The 17,449-nt window shown below is 49.2% G+C and overlaps 4 protein-coding genes across 4 annotated transcripts; 2 read left to right on the forward strand and 2 right to left on the reverse strand.

Moving 5' to 3' along the window:
• Nucleotides 1-3: 3 nt before the first annotated feature.
• Nucleotides 4-2,332, reverse strand: V8C40DRAFT_239245 (type II pantothenate kinase). Its single transcript, XM_083214602.1, has 3 exons — nucleotides 1,680-2,332; nucleotides 1,266-1,548; nucleotides 4-1,201 (listed from the first exon to the last, which is right to left on the reverse strand). The coding sequence occupies exons 1-3, from the start codon at nucleotides 2,028-2,030 to the stop codon at nucleotides 357-359; spliced, it is 1,479 nt and encodes a 492-aa protein (XP_083075622.1). The 5' UTR covers nucleotides 2,031-2,332; the 3' UTR covers nucleotides 4-356.
• Nucleotides 2,333-5,304: 2,972 nt separating this feature from the next.
• On the forward strand, nucleotides 5,305-7,717 carry V8C40DRAFT_239251 (uncharacterized protein). The gene is made up of 3 exons (XM_083214603.1): nucleotides 5,305-5,863; nucleotides 5,920-6,257; nucleotides 6,344-7,717. The coding sequence occupies exons 2-3, from the start codon at nucleotides 6,039-6,041 to the stop codon at nucleotides 7,262-7,264; spliced, it is 1,140 nt and encodes a 379-aa protein (XP_083075623.1). The 5' UTR covers nucleotides 5,305-5,863; nucleotides 5,920-6,038; the 3' UTR covers nucleotides 7,265-7,717.
• Nucleotides 7,718-7,729: 12 nt separating this feature from the next.
• Nucleotides 7,730-9,979, reverse strand: V8C40DRAFT_239254 (uncharacterized protein). Its single transcript, XM_083214604.1, has 3 exons — nucleotides 9,198-9,979; nucleotides 8,688-9,144; nucleotides 7,730-8,614 (listed from the first exon to the last, which is right to left on the reverse strand). The coding sequence occupies exons 1-3, from the start codon at nucleotides 9,378-9,380 to the stop codon at nucleotides 7,899-7,901; spliced, it is 1,356 nt and encodes a 451-aa protein (XP_083075624.1). The 5' UTR covers nucleotides 9,381-9,979; the 3' UTR covers nucleotides 7,730-7,898.
• Nucleotides 9,980-14,755: 4,776 nt separating this feature from the next.
• Nucleotides 14,756-17,113, forward strand: V8C40DRAFT_176570 (GMC family oxidoreductase). The gene is made up of 2 exons (XM_083211675.1): nucleotides 14,756-15,310; nucleotides 15,370-17,113. The coding sequence occupies exons 1-2, from the start codon at nucleotides 15,092-15,094 to the stop codon at nucleotides 16,963-16,965; spliced, it is 1,815 nt and encodes a 604-aa protein (XP_083075625.1). The 5' UTR covers nucleotides 14,756-15,091; the 3' UTR covers nucleotides 16,966-17,113.
• The last annotated feature ends 336 nt before the right edge of the window (nucleotides 17,114-17,449 follow it).

The raw sequence follows: 17,449 nt of genomic DNA on the forward strand, positions 1-17,449 counted from the left end.
GAAGAACTTCTGGTTTGTATCTCCGACTACGACTCCACGCAATCCTATCAACTTCTATTCAATGCACTACCTGGGTATGAAATTACAACGATTTTATGCAGGCTGTAAGTTGAACCTGATTTTCCCTCTCAGACACCAAGATGCATATTATGCGCGGCGTTTGGCCGTAGCAGTTCTCCCCCGAGAAAGGAAGAGAAGAAAAGAGAAGAAAAGAAAAGAGAGAGCAGGGAGAGCAAGAATCCCCCTGCCTAAGAAATCTGAATAGCCCGAAAAAAACTCTATCCCATGAACGCCGGAAAATGTGCGAATCCATCCTCCTCCCTATCATCTTGTTTGGTTCCCCAGGTACCACTTGATCATGAATTCGTTTCTGACTCTGTCTTCTTTAGGCTCTTTCGCCATTCTTCAAGGTTTTCGATGCCCTCCAGACTTGCTCTGCGGCCCCAGTTGGCCGGCTGCCTCTTGAGGAAAGCACCGACAGCGCCGAGGTAGCCTTCGTGCCGCAAAAAATAGGCCTGCTTCTCGCCCTTACTCCAGAACTTGATGGCGTAGCTGAGCGTGTTCATTGTCTGGCGGTGGCCTCTGATAAAGGAGCCGCCAAAGTAAATGTCGTTGAGGTTGTGGATCTGTGATTGCAAGTAGGCGATTTGACCAATGTTATTGGACACGGCATACAGCAGCGATCTTGATATGTCAGCCGAAGAGAAAGAATGGCTGGGATGCGAATCATCATGAGCATCACCATCAGCACCACTGTTGCTGTCATGATGCTCCGACTTGCCCGCAGCTTCTGCAGCTTCTGCAGCTTCGGCTTGCAGCTTCATGCGAAACACTTTTCCAAACGAGGACGCAATGGCGGTGCTCTTAAGGCCAATCTTGCCATAATCCGCGCCATATATATCTCCGATCATCATGTCCACTTTGGTGTTGTCGCCATGCTCTGCCTCGGCCAGCATGTCATCAAACGATCGTGCCCCAGTCAAAAGAGACAGAAGACCCCAGAGGGTACCGCCGCCGAGGGATGTGCCGCCGACTCGTTGAAACGACCGAGGGCCCGTAACCTTGAGCATGGAAACGCCAGAGCCAATGTTTACAAGAAGATATGGATATATGGTCTCTCGAGGGCTGACAAAATGCATGGGGTCTGCTTCGGAGTAGGTAAAAACCTCACGAGGAATCTCCTGGATGAAGAAGTCGAGCCCTGATTGTCAAAGGTCAGCTCCCAGTTACCTCTACTTGATTATTTCGGAGCTGTTTCAACTTACCAACTATCAAGCACTCCATCTCGTCTTCTCGCAATACCTCGACTTCCAATGCGTCTCGGATGATGTCGTAAAACTTGTATGCGCCGCCACCAGTGGCCATGACGCACAGCTCCTGCGACCGCGACCCATTGAGAGCTTTGTGCTTGTCGCGCAGCAGCTTCATGAACTCGATACAGTCATCAATGCGATCCGTCTCGAAGTATTGGAAATTGAGGCGACCGCCAGGGTCTGTGGAATCGACCTCGCGAGAAAAGTAGACGAGCTTGACAAGAGAGCCGCCAATCTGTTATAACACAACATTGGTCAGTCAAACAAGGCAAACAAACATAAAGTGCAATGGCAAGGCAAAAGAAGAAGAAAAAAAAGACAATTGATCAATGAGAGAGACGCAGGGAAGCAAAGGGTGCATCTTACATCTACTGCGATATGGCTGACTATAGCCGTGTGGTTTGGCAGCCGGATGTCGCTTGTCTCGTGATGCGACGGACTGACTCTTCCATTGTCGCTGCCGTTCGGCGCGGGTGTTGCAGCGTCCGGGTCGACAATGAAGGCGCCAGTGACATTGATCTTGACGCTTCCAGGGCGTGTGATTGTATTATCGATTTCTTCCGTCGATGTCATGGTTCGCGGTCGCTTGGCTATGCGCTTCTGCTCGTCGTCGTCGGCCTCGTGCTCATTATGCCGCTGTCGCTGCAGCTGGTGATTGAGACTGTGGTTTGGCGGGGCAGCCGAGGCGGGCTCCTCGGTCGCAACGAAGGGCGTCATAGTCGATTTTTTTTCTGTCTCTTGCTTTCCGTTCTTGAGAGAGGAAATATACAAGAGAAGAAAGAATGATGAACAGGGACGATAATGGCTGAGCGTCCTTGCTTTAGGGAAATCCCGATGCTCAAAGTACTGAATCTACGCCGCACAAACTGGTACGCCGCAAGCAGTTGGTTTGGCCGGTACAAGCCTTGTCTCCGGATTACTTACGAGTACAGCTGATGCGGCCCCAACAAAACCCCAGGGAATACGGAGCACAGCGCCTGCTTGTGCCACCAAGTTTTACTTTACCTACTCCTTACGGCTACGATTGCTGCTACTTTAGTAATTATACCCGAGCGAGCGATACTGAGCTGGTATTCGTACTCGGGCTGTCGCATATCAAAGGCGTGGAGGGACCCCTGTTTTTTTCACTGGACTTCCAGTACCTTCTCAGCGCTAAGGCTCGCTAAAGATGGGATGAGATACCTGGGGTAGCTTATCGATACAGCGCCTTTTACTGCATCTACAGAAACGGACAGGTACCTGCACTTACTCGAAACTCGCAAAAGCCGTTCGACCCGCCGCTGACCGAGGCAGCTCGGTCCACCGGCCAAATGCTCGCCTTGGCTCTTTTCCTTTGCCCCGGCTTGGCCACATAGGTCACATACCTGCTGTCAGTCATTTAATGAGCAGAATACGAGTACCTAATGAAAATGCGAGACAGCAACTGACAGGCTGCCTGCATGTTCCCATGAGCAAACTTGGAGATGACGTCGTTATCTTGCTTGCTCCCTTGTACGTGATTGGGTTGACGCACGCCAAGGATATGCAGCACAACAATGCATGCAGCATGCCCGAGAAAAATAAAGGATTCGGTATTACGCGCAATTCCATTGGCACGGCATCATTCAGTCTCATCGCACATACCAGTACCATTACGGACTGCTCAGCCTTTTCAAACTCCTTCTTAGCATTGAAAGCGCTGCGACGTGCTTACTCTGCTACTCCGTCACAACGATGGGACCGTGAAGATGGACAATGAATGAACAAGGCGACCAATTGATGTGCTTATACATGCTGTTCGGAGATGCCCGCTGCATGTTGAAAGATGCACTGATTTCCTTTGCATGATGACAGAGGTTTCCACATGCCCACATCTCATGTTCATCATCTCAGCTGAGATGGAAATCAAAATAAAACACGCAAGGCTGCTGCAACCTCTTTATCGACATCGCCATCGACCTCATCGGGCGGACGGCTTGCTCCCCCGATTCTGCCAACCATCCATCTCCGATTGGAACCGGAAAAGCGGAGCTCCGATATGGAGCCTGTCGGACGATGTCTTTCGATTTCCCCTCACCGAGTTCTAGATTTGGGGAGTTGATCTGGGGACTGGCCTAGGTATCTTGCTGAACCCCGCGTTCGGCTTTTGACCGTCATGAAGCCGGCTGTGATTTCTTTTGAAGCTTTCTGGTCATGTGCCGAAGTCGAGCTTGCATCCACCATTGGTAGCCAGGCTTGCAGCTTGGAACCGTGTCTGTGCGCTCCTCCAAGTTTCGGCATCAGAAGCATGCTGGAGCCCTTATCACTGCACCATCATTGGCTGTATTGTGCCGTTTTCCCATGTTCTTGACGAGAAGACGAGAGATACCACCTCCAAAGTTTTTTTTTTTTTTTTTTTTTTTTTTTTTTTCAAATCCGCTTGTTCTTTTTATTTATTCGAATGGAGTATCTGTTTGGTACTCGACAATGTCAGAGTATTGTATATGAGTTCCAACTTCACAAATGATGGCCGGGAATGGACGTCATTCCCTGTGGTATGGTCATGGTACCCGAGTTGATATAAACACAAAGCAAACTTACGGTGAGATCTCTGACCTCTATGGAGTACGCTCAGCAATTTCCTTTCTCGGTAATTCTCCATACTTGACAGCAGAAGCAAACTCGTCCCACTGGCAATAGAAGATGACCCACAAGGCAGAGGTTTGTCCTCAATCTCCTGGTGGCCTCGTCTCCAGTAGCCGGGCGTACAAGGCGTGCCCGGGATATAAACATATGCCCAAGAATAAGCACGCGGACTCACCGGCACTTTCCTTCCGGAATCGGGGCGGATATGACTGCGGCCGACGGAGACAAGTGGATGTTTCGATCGGATCGCAGACGGAAGAGCATTACTCGTACATATCCCAAGTCATTGCCGCTTCGCCATGCATCTCTAAGCCACAAAAGAAATGAGATAGCACAAAATCCAATAGTGATCAACCTCCAAGTGATCACAAGCTCAGCTTCTCCGGCTAATCTATTGTGTGTTCCCATCTTCAACGACCTCCTCATGCATGTTCGCTACCAGGTCTGCATGGTGGCTTTCCTGCATCGCTAGCTAGCACGCTTCCTGCACGCTACCAACGAGGACGCTACACAACCTCACCAATCGGCTCCGTCCGCTTAGCAGCGCCGGCTCATCAAGGTGTAGGGCATCGAGTGAGCCCAACGTTGGCCATTCAAGCCAAGCAACCCCATGGCGCGGCACAACAGAGCAGTGCCCTGGGCTATAAGATGGGCACGAGGTTGAGACCAGCTTCTAGACCACGAGAAGCAAAGCAGAGGGGCCAGAATGTCATTTGGGCCTGGATTGCTATTCCATCCGCCACACGGCACGACGACGGCGTGTCTGCTACGACAAACCAATGTCGCCGGTATGCTTTACGCGGAATTGATGTTGACGTATCAACGCACAGCATTGGGTGGTCGAAGATATCCGAGACACCCTTTCGCAAACAACAATGATAACAATGATGCCAGAGAGACGAAACCACTCGAGTCGAGGCATCATGGCGCAAGAAGCTTCGCTAGGCTTTTCATCTCGCCAAAATTTAGTTTACACGAGCCGTCTGCTTTTGACGGCCATCATCAAGGCTACAGTCGGTTTAACGGCATTCAAATGATGCTTTCCGAGATGGCCAGGAGAGCCAGGCTAATTCAACCTTTTTTGCCTTCCTCACTCAAGCCATTGAGTTTATAAGTTGTTGGTACCAGGCACTCATACTCAAAAGGTATTCAAGCTTTCTGGCGTTGCAAGTACCCCTCACTGTGCCGAGCTGAGCTCCTTCCTCCTCACTGCCTTCCACCTACCTCGACATCTCCGTTTCGCTTCGATGGCCCTCATACGATGATGCGCGCCTTCCTTTGCCTTGCACAAGTATGAGTACGAATTACGTGGCCTCTTAACCCCGCCCCGTAAACTTTTTCTCTTCTTCTTCTTCTTCTTCATCATCATCATCCTCATCCTCCAACTTCTCTCTTGATTGAATTCAATTCAAAGTTCCTCGCTTCATTTGTGTTGACGTTACCCAAAAAGCACTGCTGCCCCTCTCTCCACTGCACTACTGTACCAAGGCATGCTAAAATCACAACCAACCCCACCAATTACTGGCCTAGACAAGTGCCGTCCCCTGTCGACCTGCTGCCTCGCCTTCCAAGCTTCTCACGATCAAGGATCTTCCATGAAGTCCAGCTCTTCCGTAGCTGAGAGTTGCCCACCTGCAGAGGGAGAGTAGCTTTCTGGCCATCTATCGCTTCCAGAGGATTGGGCCAGATTGGCCTTCTAGCGCCACAATCAGCATGGTAGAGACCGTGCAAGCACCCGGACAATCGTTCCTTCATCCGGCTACTCAACACCAGACGCTATTACAAACAGACTAAAAGCCAATCGACAACGAGAAGGCTGCTTCATATATCTGCCTTTCTCCCCGTGATCCACCTTGCCAACCTATCAACCAGGGCAGCCCGGGCGAGCCGCTGCCCCTCATCAGCGACAGATGCAGCTTCGTCCCCCTCTTTGAGTGGACATACAGGTAAGAAGACGCCTTGCATATCAAATACACCAGGCTAATACTAACTCGTCTTGGAGCGATAGGGCTGTGATGATGCGAATATGGCCTTGGCTGCACGGCAGTGTCGGTATATTAGCCATGGTCGTCGCCGCCAGTGCTGGACCATTTCCCGGAGGCGTCCTTTAAATCGGCCTCAATGGACTCCTTTCCCCTGTGGCACACCTCCGTTACGGTACCAGCTGAGTCCTCCATCAACCGTTTAGCCTCTCAACTGTTGCTATTTGCGGTGTCTACCATGGATCACATAAGAGATATCATCTTCACACCGCCACCAGTCGACAAGAAACAAAAAACCAGGAGAACAACTCTCATGTCAAGATGCCTCTGCTCAACCATCTCTGCATTCTGGGCTCATGTCAGTCTTATTTGCATATCTGAACAGCCTTGTCTTTTACCCTCCAAATTCTCCTCTTTTCCAGCATGCTAAGATATGCACTACAGGCCCATCTTCTTGCTCAGACAGACAAGGCATGGATATACGTTGCCAACATGCCACCATTTCGCGTTACCAAGATGTCGAGGAACACAAAGAGTATATTTAGAGAGTACAAAGTTCACTCCAATGTTGATGCAACATTCAAGGCAATGTCCAAACATTTGACGATGCATGGCTTCGACGTTGATCTTCCATTTGTGCCTGAGTGTTCAGGTTTCTATCCAAACATTTCATCCTCACCGTGCTCCGAGACGTTCAAGCATTTGAACGGCTTTCCTGCTGACGCAAGCGGATATTTCATGGAGTACATTCGCCCTTTGAATGAACACCATACCAAGTATCTCATCAAACGATACTTGACCCGTACCGCCCAGGGCCAAGCTCTCAGTACCTGCCAGTCCAAACATTTTCTCGCAAAGGTCTATCTGGGGGATACAAAACCACTGTCTGATCCATGGAACACTGACATGCACGACCGGCCAGCTTATCTGGACCACCTGCTTGCGGAGCGCGTCGAAGTATCGTATCTTGCTGCCTCCATGGGTGCGACGCTCGCAATACTTCACTGGAGCTGTGGCGTCGATGCCCGAGGTGTTGAATTTGTCCTGGGGAGAGACACCCGAGGCCACGTGCAGTTCTGGCTGATTGATTTTGCCGATTGTGCGACTTTTCCCAAAACCCCAGAGGCAGTCGTCACGCAACTTGTAGATGCGGTGATGGAGAATGAGCCGTTCTGGCCACGCTTTATAAACATTCAAGCCCTGAGAAAGCTCTGGGCCTGTTTCAGAGACGCTTACCTAGAAATGAGCGATTTTATCATGACTGACGCAATGATTGATTACGACAATGATGCTGTGAGAGCATTGCCATACTTATTCATGATGGAGTTGGAAAAAATAAGAGGTTCAGGTCAACTTCTGGCATAGCATCTAGGTTCTGCCTTTTTTCTATCTTTCCTAATTTTTCTGTCTTTTCTGTCTTTTCTACTTTTTCTGTTTTTCTTTCTATCCTTTTTCAATTTTTTATCGCATTTTACTTTTCTATTTACTTTTCCATGTATTTTTCTATCTTTTCATCTATCTTTTTCTATCTTTGTTTATCCTTTTCAGTTTTTTTAGTTTGCTTTCTTTGTTCTTTGTTCTTTCTTCTTTTTCTTCTTGACTTTTTTCTTTGTCTCGCGAACCGGCTGAACAAAACAACAAGATGTATCACGGCGAAAAAAGACAATTATAATGACTCGGTACGGCTTTTTCAACACACATGATTTCACGACAATGGCAACGATTGGCAGGTGGCGGTTTCGGAGTTCAGTCGAATTCTCATTGAAAGGCGTTCAATTTTATTTACAGACCCTCGTTCCTGTAACAGGCAGGCAGACGAGACAGACAGACAGACAGACAGACAGACAGACAGACAGACAGACAGACAGACAGACAGACAGACAGACAGACAGACAGACAGACAGACAGACAGACAAACAGACAGACAGACAGACAGACAGATATGTCGCAATTCAAACTATTACAGTTTGTGTTTTTGCTACTGTCACTTGGCCCGCTTCTAAAAGAAGTGGCCTCCTGGGACAGCAAGAAAAATTGCCATGAAAATGAGACCAAAAACAAGGCCAGCTAGCAGTGCTTGGCAAAAGATGGTGTCCTGGATTTGCCTCAAAGCAGGCTCCTGGATCCATATCTCACGGTCAAAGATTTTACGAACAATGTTCCGTTCCTGATACTTGACTACCCATGGCTCATCCTCGTAGCTATTGTTTGAGCCGAATGATTCCATGTTTGACATGCCGAATTCCTCTCCGTCATCCTGGGTGAACAGCTCCCACGGGCGGACATGGCGGTGATGCAAGCCGTGCAAGACAACACACATGCCTTTGTAGGCGGCTACCAATGTGCTCATTCCCAATACCCAGGCAATAAGAGGAAGAACTCGGTAGCCGCGTCCGGCCCTGCTCAGGGTGAGGACGATGGCGATGGCAAATCCGATTAGGATGAGAGCGATTCCAAGGAAGCGAGCGAACCAAACTCGAGGGAGATTGCCGTTGCAGATGGACCACCGAATAAAATTGGGATGCGACTGGAGTCGAAGTGCCGAGTCAACACTTTTGAAGAGAATTCGAAAGGCAGATGGATGCGTCGTGTGTGAGAGCGCCTGGACGGTTGCTCTCTGCTCCCACGCAGCCAAGTTAAGCTGCCGCGGAGCACCGTCCATAAGGTAGCTTGTTATTATGCGATTGATCTCCTGGTGAAATGGTTGAATGGTAACTGCAAGAACGGGAGCTATGATCAGCGACAACTTTCACCTCACGTGCGGACAGTTTGCCTCTCCATGACTTACAGGGAATTCTAGCACCTGCTGTCACGAAAGCTTCTGCAGCTTGTGTCCGCGAACTAGCGTTGGAGGTAGACTGAGCGTTTGACGTTCCGCCCGAAGTCATGACTTCCCATGATGTCGTCAGAGTGTCATGATCTTCCGAGACACCATTCGGAGATCGAGGGGGAGTGTTGAAAGGATTGGCCTTCTTGTCACAGGGCTGCTTCTCAAAATCGGTCCCCTTGAAGATGGCAGCCGTTGCTGCAGGCTCTCGCCTCATTTTATCGACCTGCTCTTTTCGAACTTTGGCAACAACTTCGTCCTCCATGGCTTGGGTCCACTCAGGCGCCAGGGCAATATCACTACCCTTGGCCTCAGCGAAGCGTTTTTCGTAATTCTTGAACCAGAGATAGAACTGGAGGTTTTCGGCGGCGTGTTCAACATAGACGAGGTAATTCATGAAGTCGCGGATAGCCAAGGGCTTCAACAAACGTTAGAGACACAAATATGGAAAGAGGAATCAGGCAGCCTTACTGGACAGGTACCACCGTTGATGATTCTATCAAAGCTCAAGGCATCTGGAATACCAGACGAAGCGCCAGAAACCCCTGACTTGACGGATCCTTCAGCAGCTTCTTCCAACGCTTCTCGGCGCTGTTGGTAGGTCTCAGAGTCGACCTTCTTAGGTCGCCGATACTGGAGGGAAAGAAGCCCCATGACGAATATCTTTTGTTTTGCTCTGGGATCAACAGATGCCAAAAATAAATGCAAGGAGATGCAAAAACGTAGGAGAAAGGCCTATCGAATTCTTAAAGGGTTCGATCAAGAGACCTGGAAGATACGCATGTGTGCGCCTGCAATTCAGATCAAAGAGGCAAACTATCGGAAACATATACCTATTCCTTTATGCCTGCATGTGTTTTGCAGCTCGGAGGAGGCTTATGCAAGGAAGCAGTCCCTGGTCCTCAAACCCTGCCAGGCCAGTGACAACGCAGAGTCGACTTCCTCTCCACCCGACAAAATTAAATAATGAGACTTGCATTAGATATCCCGAGAGACAGAAAAGGCAGAAAACAAAGGAGCAGTGGCTCAGCGAGCGGAAAGACGGAAACGTTGGCTTGCAAATTCGATTGAGCCGGCCGCCACCCACATCCCAGCGTCTTGGTCAGAAAGCTCGGGCTGAAGCTAGCTATCCAGGCACTGAGATGGACGCCGATAGCATGTTTGCGTGGCTGATGGGTGGATAGAAAGGATTGGCTGAGAGACACTGATGGCAAGGCTAAATGGTTGAGCACTGAGATCGCCGGGACATCAACAGATCAATGTTTCCACCCAACCAAACTCGGCCGAAGGCTAGCGCCGCAATTCGATCAGCAAGGTCGAACCTTGATACCATCGTTTCCCCAGTCTGTTTCTGGGCGGGCTGCGGCACGTGTGATGCATCGCTCAGCGCTCTATCTTCCCGTCTTTTTAGGGCCGAGACTCGGTTGGCCATGACAAGCATCAATGCGCCACCCTACTAGTCTGCTCGCTTTCCAGACCAAATCGCGGGTGGTACTTTGCAACACAGTAACACCAAAGGAGAAGCTCAAGTTCAGCTGCGCCACCGGGAGGGTTCTCAAGACTATTTCGTCCCGAGTGGAGCAGAGAAAAAGGAAGAAGAAAAAAGGAAGAAGAAGAAGAATCAGAACCATCAGTTCCCGTTACCCAACAATAACTGGAACGGAGACAACTCTTCGAAACTGCCACGCAGGGCAGGAAAGCTGTCACTGATTACATTCTGCAACAAGATGACTGGATCCAGATTTCCAAGTTTGCTTTCAACAAATTCTACTACTAGGGCCAACCGCAGCTTCAGTTAGCAGACATGCATATGTCTCAGTCTCACATTTCAGGGAGACTTTCTTTCATTGATATTCTCTTTCCTATTACATCCAGGCGTTCCCACTACAGCAAAGCTACGGTTCTCATCACCTTGATGACAACATAATTGCTAGCACTTGAGATTTTGTCGAGGATCTAGCGTCACCAGCCGCCTTTTGCTTTTGCGAGCACACAGGTTGGCGAATCGGATACAGTGCCTCAAAACGCACTGTCTTTTCTTGGAACACTATTTCAACCATCATGGTGTTGAGGAGGAGCTTGATATGCCAATCAGAGGCAGAATTCCACCCTCCTAATGCGAAAAGGCCACTCATGACTGCAGCATCAGAACTCACTAGAGGTATTTTGGTGCTTAGAAGCAGCTTCCGGCTGCTTTCTAGTGTTAGCTCGATCATTGGTCAGAGCTAAGAGTCGGCTAATCTTGGCTTCCTCGTGTCCTAGCAAGATGGGCCGTGAAACCACTCAGGCGCCGTTTGTACCACCTAACGGCCAAGTTTCTCCCTTGCATCCCATGATGCGCTAGCCAGAGACGCCAGCAGCAAGGAAAGGCGATAGAGGCTGCTCTCCGTCGGACCGCCTACCACCAGAAATACTACTTGCCAACTTGCCTGAAGTCGAAATGACTAATGGTTGTCTTTGATCTGGCTCCTGAAAGAAGAAAGTAAAGGGGCCGAGACAATACGGGTGTTGTTCTAAATCGACGCCATGGATGCAGCTGCATTGCTTACTCCTCGACTTATACATGCTATGCCAAACGGGAGATCGACTGCATCTTGGCAACCCCCGGTCAAACTGACATGGGTATCGCTCCGACGTGACTGTGCTGAACCTCCAGCCCTAACACTATTCAGCTGAGGGGAGGGGCAATTCAAGTACAATCAGTTTTATCTTGCCGAAATCCAGCTAATGCTCGTGTCCGCCTCTTGCATATTGTGGCAACGGTTTGCGGTTAGGCTCTTTGCCATTTCATGGAATTCGAAGAGATAGTACGGCATGATGCTTGGTACAGATTCAGCTGAGCACCACTATCATCCTAGGGTTATTCATGGGGTTGCCTTTCCTTTTTCTGGCATCAGCTACAGCTGATTTCTGTATCTTTTCACATTTTTCAGCATCCACCTTCCAGCTACCACGGCGACCGATTGCATGGGTACAGAATATATCCCATAGCAAATACCCTAAGGCTTTACTTCTCCCCATATTTCTGGTCGCTTCTAGTTGCAGCTGATCACATTCTAGCCCCACAGAGAGCTCCGACACTACGGCTTGTCTCAGTGGTCTTGTGAAGCCATGATGGGAAGCCGGACGCCTCGCTGTGGGCTTCATTGCTCTCCGAGACAAAATTCAGGAGGTGTCTTGGCTGGAGCCGCCGTGTGGCTCTGCGTCGCCGTTGCAGCCGTCAACCAATAATTTGACCTGCTGACAAGGCATTCCAGAGATGGCACCGGCATTCTATCCTGAAAGAGCACTAAGAGTACTGTGAAACTCTGAGTTTTCAATAGTGTATGCAAGGAGAGATTGGGCAGAGGCTCGAGCGTACCCTGCCAGTATAGCACAGTTGGCAGTGCTCACGGCATGTTTGAACCCTTGATATCAAGATACGAGTATGGAGAAACAGCCATTGGGATGCTCCCTCTCCATGGATTATGACATGGCGTGCCGAGAATTGGTCATATTTCAGAAAGCACCTCTGTTGTCATAACCGACAGACACAGAATGGTCTACCGACTGAGACTTCTGCTTGAGAAGACGATGTCTTTCTTTTCTTTTTCTTGCAATTCTCCAATCATGACTATGCACTTTGGCGCGTGCGATAAGGAAGTACTACTCTCAAGCCATCAAGAAGTCTTCCAGCCGTCTCACCTGAATGAACGGTTGCCGAGTGGCGTATCGGTCAGGTATGCGACTAAAGGTTCCTGATCCAGCTCGACATCACTTTTGCTTTTCTTTTTCGTCGGGTAAGAAAGCTTAACAGCGGTTAACAGAACAGCGTTACGGATTGCTGAGTACCCTCCCTAGTCGAATATGGGGAGAAGGCCTACTTCGACGTGTTCGAATAGTAAAGCCTAGCTTTCGGTGAGCGCAAAAAGTGGTTGATGTGAAGATGATCCTCCAGGCACTAGAGCTAGCCGTGCTAGATTGCCTCTATGCAATCATGCATTGCTCTCGCATAGCTCTAAAGTGAGAATGCATAGACCCGCGGCCCTGCATGCATATGCTCCCGCAATGAGGCTGAGTACTGCTGTATCTATACGCAACTAGGCTGTGTGTGGCTGTCTGTTGCTTGTTTCATGGCTTTTCTATTGGCTGAGAAAGGTATTGGAGACAACAGTCGACCCAACCCAGGTATCGACTAGGCGTCGACTAACAATGAGTCCTCGGCATTGAGGAAATCGAATCATAGTCCAAGGAATAGCAAAGGGTTTGTCTCTCTCTTCGCAGGTTGATGTACCTTCGTTACTCAAAGGTATATTCAATAAGCGACTAGACTGACCATGGGAGCTTTCTTGAGCCACCATTTCTGAAGCTCATGCGGCTCTCGCTAGAATATAATCAGCGGGGGTGTTGCAAATGGTGCTTGCGCTGCGTAGGAAAGACACCGAGCTGTGAGTCGAAAATCTTTTCCTTCGGAGATTTAATTCGATCTCATTGTTGCCGAGCAGGAATTTGATATCATGCTCCGTCTCAAACGAGTATCAGTATTGATCCTCTCACGCTAAGTAAACCAGAGTGCATTTAGTCTGGTTCTTCTTTCTCTAGTTGAGTATTGGACTAAGCCAAACAAAAGAGCAACGTCAGAACTGCCAGCTACGCGGAAGAGTTTAGCCATAGGCTGTCTGTTCACGTTGATTCCCTATATTTATCCGCAGAGACAATCATAAAGAGACGCAGGTATTTGCGAGAAGGTGGTGGCAGGTCTCTGCTCCAGATGCTGGTCGGCGAGAGATTCGCAAGGGGTCGACCGGCCGAAAGAAGAATCGTGGAAAAGATCACGAGACTTCAGAAGCCAGTGACTTACTCAATGAAAACTCTTCTTATGGAGGCCGATAATATAGCCGGCGGCGGCAGACTGCTTGTCCTTTTCACTGGAATCTCCTTGCACTGCTGAAAGGAAAAGTTTCGCCGTCGAGCACAACTGAGACCGTACGTCTTCTAAGACCATCATAATTCTTCATCGTATACCAGAAGAAGAATATGAAGAGTCGGAGGCATAAAAAAAAGACTCTGAGCTTAGCCGTGTTGGAACATTCCGTCGCATACTATCAGCGCGTATAGGATCGTCAATTTTGAGGGAATGATGATATTCGGCAGCGTTGCAGTAATGGGTCGCTCCTTTCCCGCTGGGCCACCTAATTATACCAGTCAATACCAGTCGATAACCACCTTGTCGATTGAAGACCTGAAGCTACCATTTGGCAGGAAAGAAACTTACGAATCCCTGGATAACAGGCATGCTAATACCCCGAGGTATTGGCAAGGATCAAATTATCGTCCCACCAAAAGTATTGTCTAGTCCGCGAAGTACTCCAAGGCTCGAAGTCCAACCATGAAGATGGCGCCAGGAACGAGGACGCAATCGAGGGGCAGGTGTATCTTTACCACCTGGTCAATCGGAAATGTTATTGTTTGCAGTGTCATGCTGCTGTTGTACTTCGTATTTGTTCTTTCTGCGACTCCATCACACCATCACAGCACCATGCAAAATGCATGGAGTATGGTCGGACAAACAAAAAGGAGCGCATGGCACCACAAAGTATCCGAGTGTTGGCCGGGAACAACACAGCGTATGAAGTGCATGGAGTTCATCAAGAGTTGGGAACACCGCGAAGGATTCACAACCCGGTCGGCAGAGTGGATAATCGGCAGTTGAAATCCGATTTTCAGATTGTTTGAAACCGAACGTTAAACCTTTACGCGGCATTCAACGCTTGGAGTACCAGTGGTTCATCGTCTTGAGGCCGATCTCGCGTGGATATCACTCTACGCGGCAGCTGAGTTCCAATGGAGGTTTTGAACGGAAGTTGAACCAGAACCTATTTAGGAAAGCAAGCCAGGGGCCGGGGGTCATTCGGGAGCATCGAAGCCAACAACCAACAATTGACTGGATGGAACACAGCAGCCCATATGAACCAGCAATTCATGTATGTAAGTACTCCGTAGCCCCATCATAATTGGCCACCGCAGCAGCTCCTTGTTCAGTGCGACCATGTGTTACACGGCTAGGTTACCTAAGGATTCCGAAGGAGCATTCTGTGGTCAATGATTTGCAATTCTCGCTTAAGGTCAACATCTCCGCAGAGATTGACGGAGATATTGCGAGGAAATTCCCGCATTGATGAAGAACTTTTTTTGCTGAAGCTTTAAAGAGAGTCCTTGGCATATGCCTAAAGGTATTAAACGACGAAGGACCTTCAAGCTTGATCTCACAAGCATCCAGATTCTTCATCATATTTGTGAGAAGCAGCATCAACGGATTTTCGAACAGCCGCAAAGTTAGAGCCTACGGTATCGTTTTGCAGACGCCCTTCATCCATAAGCCGATCATGGGCTCCGTTGTGGATTTCTTCGATTACATTATCGTAGGAGGTGGCACGGCGGGCCTGACAGTTGCCAATCGCTTGACTGAAGATGCAGATATCAAGATCCTAGTGATCGAAGCCGGGCAAGATCGCACCAGTGATGGACTCGTTCAGACCCCAGGACTTGTCCTTGGATTGTATGGCAAGCCTGAATACGACTGGAACTTCAGCTCAACACGTCAGGTGAGTAGCTGCAGTATGGGAAGATAGCTGCCCAGTCTTGGACTAACATCAACTATCAGTCGGGACTCAACAACCGGATTATTAACCAGCCTCGAGGTAAGCAGCTGGGAGGGTCATCTGCGATCAACTTTATGATGCTCTTGTTTCCTCCCAGAGGCAGCCTTGACGCTTGGGGTGCCTTGGGAAATCAAGGCTGGGACTATGATTCCCTCTCGCCATACTTGCGCAAATTCGCGACGGTCCATCATCCTCCTCAAGCTGCCAAAGAAACTCTTGGTCTCGCATATCATGACGACTCACTAGTTGGCAGTGGGCCCGTCCAGGTTTCCTATAGTGAAGGCTACAGCACACCAAACGCAGCCTGGATGGAGACATTTGCCAAGCTTGGATTGGAGATGAAAACAGATCCGCGAACTGGGAAAGGCCTGGGAGCATTTCAGCAAGGCGGTAGTATCAATCCTGCCACAAAAACAAGGAGTCATGCCGCCAGCGCGCATTATACTCCCGAGATTGCGAGCAGACCAAACTTGACAGTTTTCACGGAGACGACGGTTAAGAAGATTGTTTTCGACACTTCAAAACCCGAGCCCGTTGCGGTTGGTGTGCTCATCCGATCAAAGGATGGCAGTGAAACGACGCTGAGTGGTGGCGAGATCATCCTCGCTGCAGGAGCTCTTATGTCGCCCCAGATCCTCGAACTCTCCGGTATTGGCAGCAGGTCACTCCTCGAGAGCCTGGATATTCCCGTCATAGTCGACAACTCTAATGTCGGGGAGAATCTGCAGGACCATCCCATTACATGCCAGTCATTTGAGGTCAATCCTGGAGTTCCTTCGGGAGACGTGTTACGGGATCCGGACGTCCTCAACGCTCTTTTACAGCAATACCAAGACGGCGGCAAGGGTCCCTTGGGCCAATCTAATATCAGCGTTGCATATGTGCCGCTTGCTAATGAAGAGGGTGTTTACTCTCAAGACGCGAAGAAAGCGCTGTTTGCCTCGTATGATGAGCATGTGCAGACTCAAGACGGAAAAATAGTCCGCAAGCTCCTCGAAGAACCGGATGAGCCAAGTATCCAGTATTTTCTCTTTCCCTCGCAGGCCCACACTGTCTTGGACAACCCGCCTAGCATGGCGGATTACCTCTTGCCGACAAGTCCAGAGAATTATCTGACAGTCATGTCAATGTTGAACCATCCTTTTTCTCGTGGAAGCATACACATCACTACTAATGATGTTGACGAACTTCCTACCTGGGATCCCAAATTCAATTCGAATCCGTTGGATCTAGAAATTTCGGCACGCCACGTCCAATTCGTTGAAACACTTCTTCGTACCTCCCCCTTAGGAGACATCTTCAAGCCCGATGGCGCTCGCATCCCACAGGTCAGAGGCGATAGTTTAGAGAACGCCAGGGAGGTTGTTCGTCAAAGTCAAGTCTCTTGTTTCCATCCCTCATGTAGCTTATCTATGAAGCCAATGGAACAAGGCGGTGTCGTAGACAACAGATTGAGGGTGTATGGTACCAAAGGGCTGAGAGTGGTTGACGCCAGCGTCTTTCCTCTTGTGACCGCGGGAAATGTCCAGACCGTGGTTTATGCTGTTACAGAAAAGGCCGCGGACATCATCAAGGAGGATAGAAAGGCGAGGTTTTAAACAAGCAGGGCAGCAGCAGGTTATATAGGGGCGTAACTGAGATGCGAAATCGATAGGGGTCTGCTTGAGTTCATTAGACGACGGCCGGCCAAGCAAAGTTGTCAATGAAAAAAGACTAGGAGATTGAGTGATCAACCTTAGGGTGAGGGAAAATATGATCAATTTCACATTAAAACAATGCCTCTGTGAAAATGGAGAGATCAAATTACTTCCCCAAGCCAAGGGAGTGGGCCAAGGGATGAAATATGTGAAACGAAGAAGACTTGACTTACTCCTGTATTGTGGGTAGAAGAACTGTTGACTCCTTAGTTGGTATTAGTTGGTATGTTCATTTTTTCGACCGTCCGGCTGTTCGTAGCGTATTTTTGCAACTTAATTGCTCCAACGGAGGTCAGACCGGCGGACAAATTGTGCATCTCTTATAGTTGGATGATCAAGTGACATTCTTAGCCTCATCCTTTTTGCTCTCTTGAGCCCCCAAGTT

This window comes from Trichoderma camerunense (genome assembly GCF_050948025.1).
Source record: "Trichoderma camerunense strain CBS 138272 chromosome Unknown V8C40scaffold_5, whole genome shotgun sequence".
Lineage (NCBI taxonomy): Eukaryota > Fungi > Ascomycota > Sordariomycetes > Hypocreales > Hypocreaceae > Trichoderma > Trichoderma camerunense.

Bases quoted from the DNA above. Each gene is read 5' to 3' on its own strand.
- V8C40DRAFT_239245 (XM_083214602.1), bottom strand. From the start codon at position 2,030: ATGACGCCCTTCGTTGCGACCGAGGAGCCCGCCTCGGCTGCCCCGCCA. The intron at 1,549-1,679 runs GTAAGATGCACC...GTGTTATAACAG, and splicing joins TCAGCCATATCGCAGTAGAT to ATTGGCGGCTCTCTTGTCAA. The intron at 1,202-1,265 runs GTAAGTTGAAAC...TTTGACAATCAG, and splicing joins GATGGAGTGCTTGATAGTTG to GGCTCGACTTCTTCATCCAG.
- V8C40DRAFT_239251 (XM_083214603.1), top strand. From the start codon at position 6,039: ATGGACTCCTTTCCCCTGTGGCACACCTCCGTTACGGTACCAGCTGAG. The intron at 6,258-6,343 runs GTCAGTCTTATT...TATGCACTACAG, and splicing joins TCTCTGCATTCTGGGCTCAT to GCCCATCTTCTTGCTCAGAC.
- V8C40DRAFT_239254 (XM_083214604.1), bottom strand. From the start codon at position 9,380: ATGGGGCTTCTTTCCCTCCAGTATCGGCGACCTAAGAAGGTCGACTCT. The intron at 9,145-9,197 runs GTAAGGCTGCCT...CGTTTGTTGAAG, and splicing joins TCAACGGTGGTACCTGTCCA to CCCTTGGCTATCCGCGACTT. The intron at 8,615-8,687 runs GTAAGTCATGGA...CCGTTCTTGCAG, and splicing joins AGCAGGTGCTAGAATTCCCT to TTACCATTCAACCATTTCAC.
- V8C40DRAFT_176570 (XM_083211675.1), top strand. From the start codon at position 15,092: ATGGGCTCCGTTGTGGATTTCTTCGATTACATTATCGTAGGAGGTGGC. The intron at 15,311-15,369 runs GTGAGTAGCTGC...ATCAACTATCAG, and splicing joins ACTTCAGCTCAACACGTCAG to TCGGGACTCAACAACCGGAT.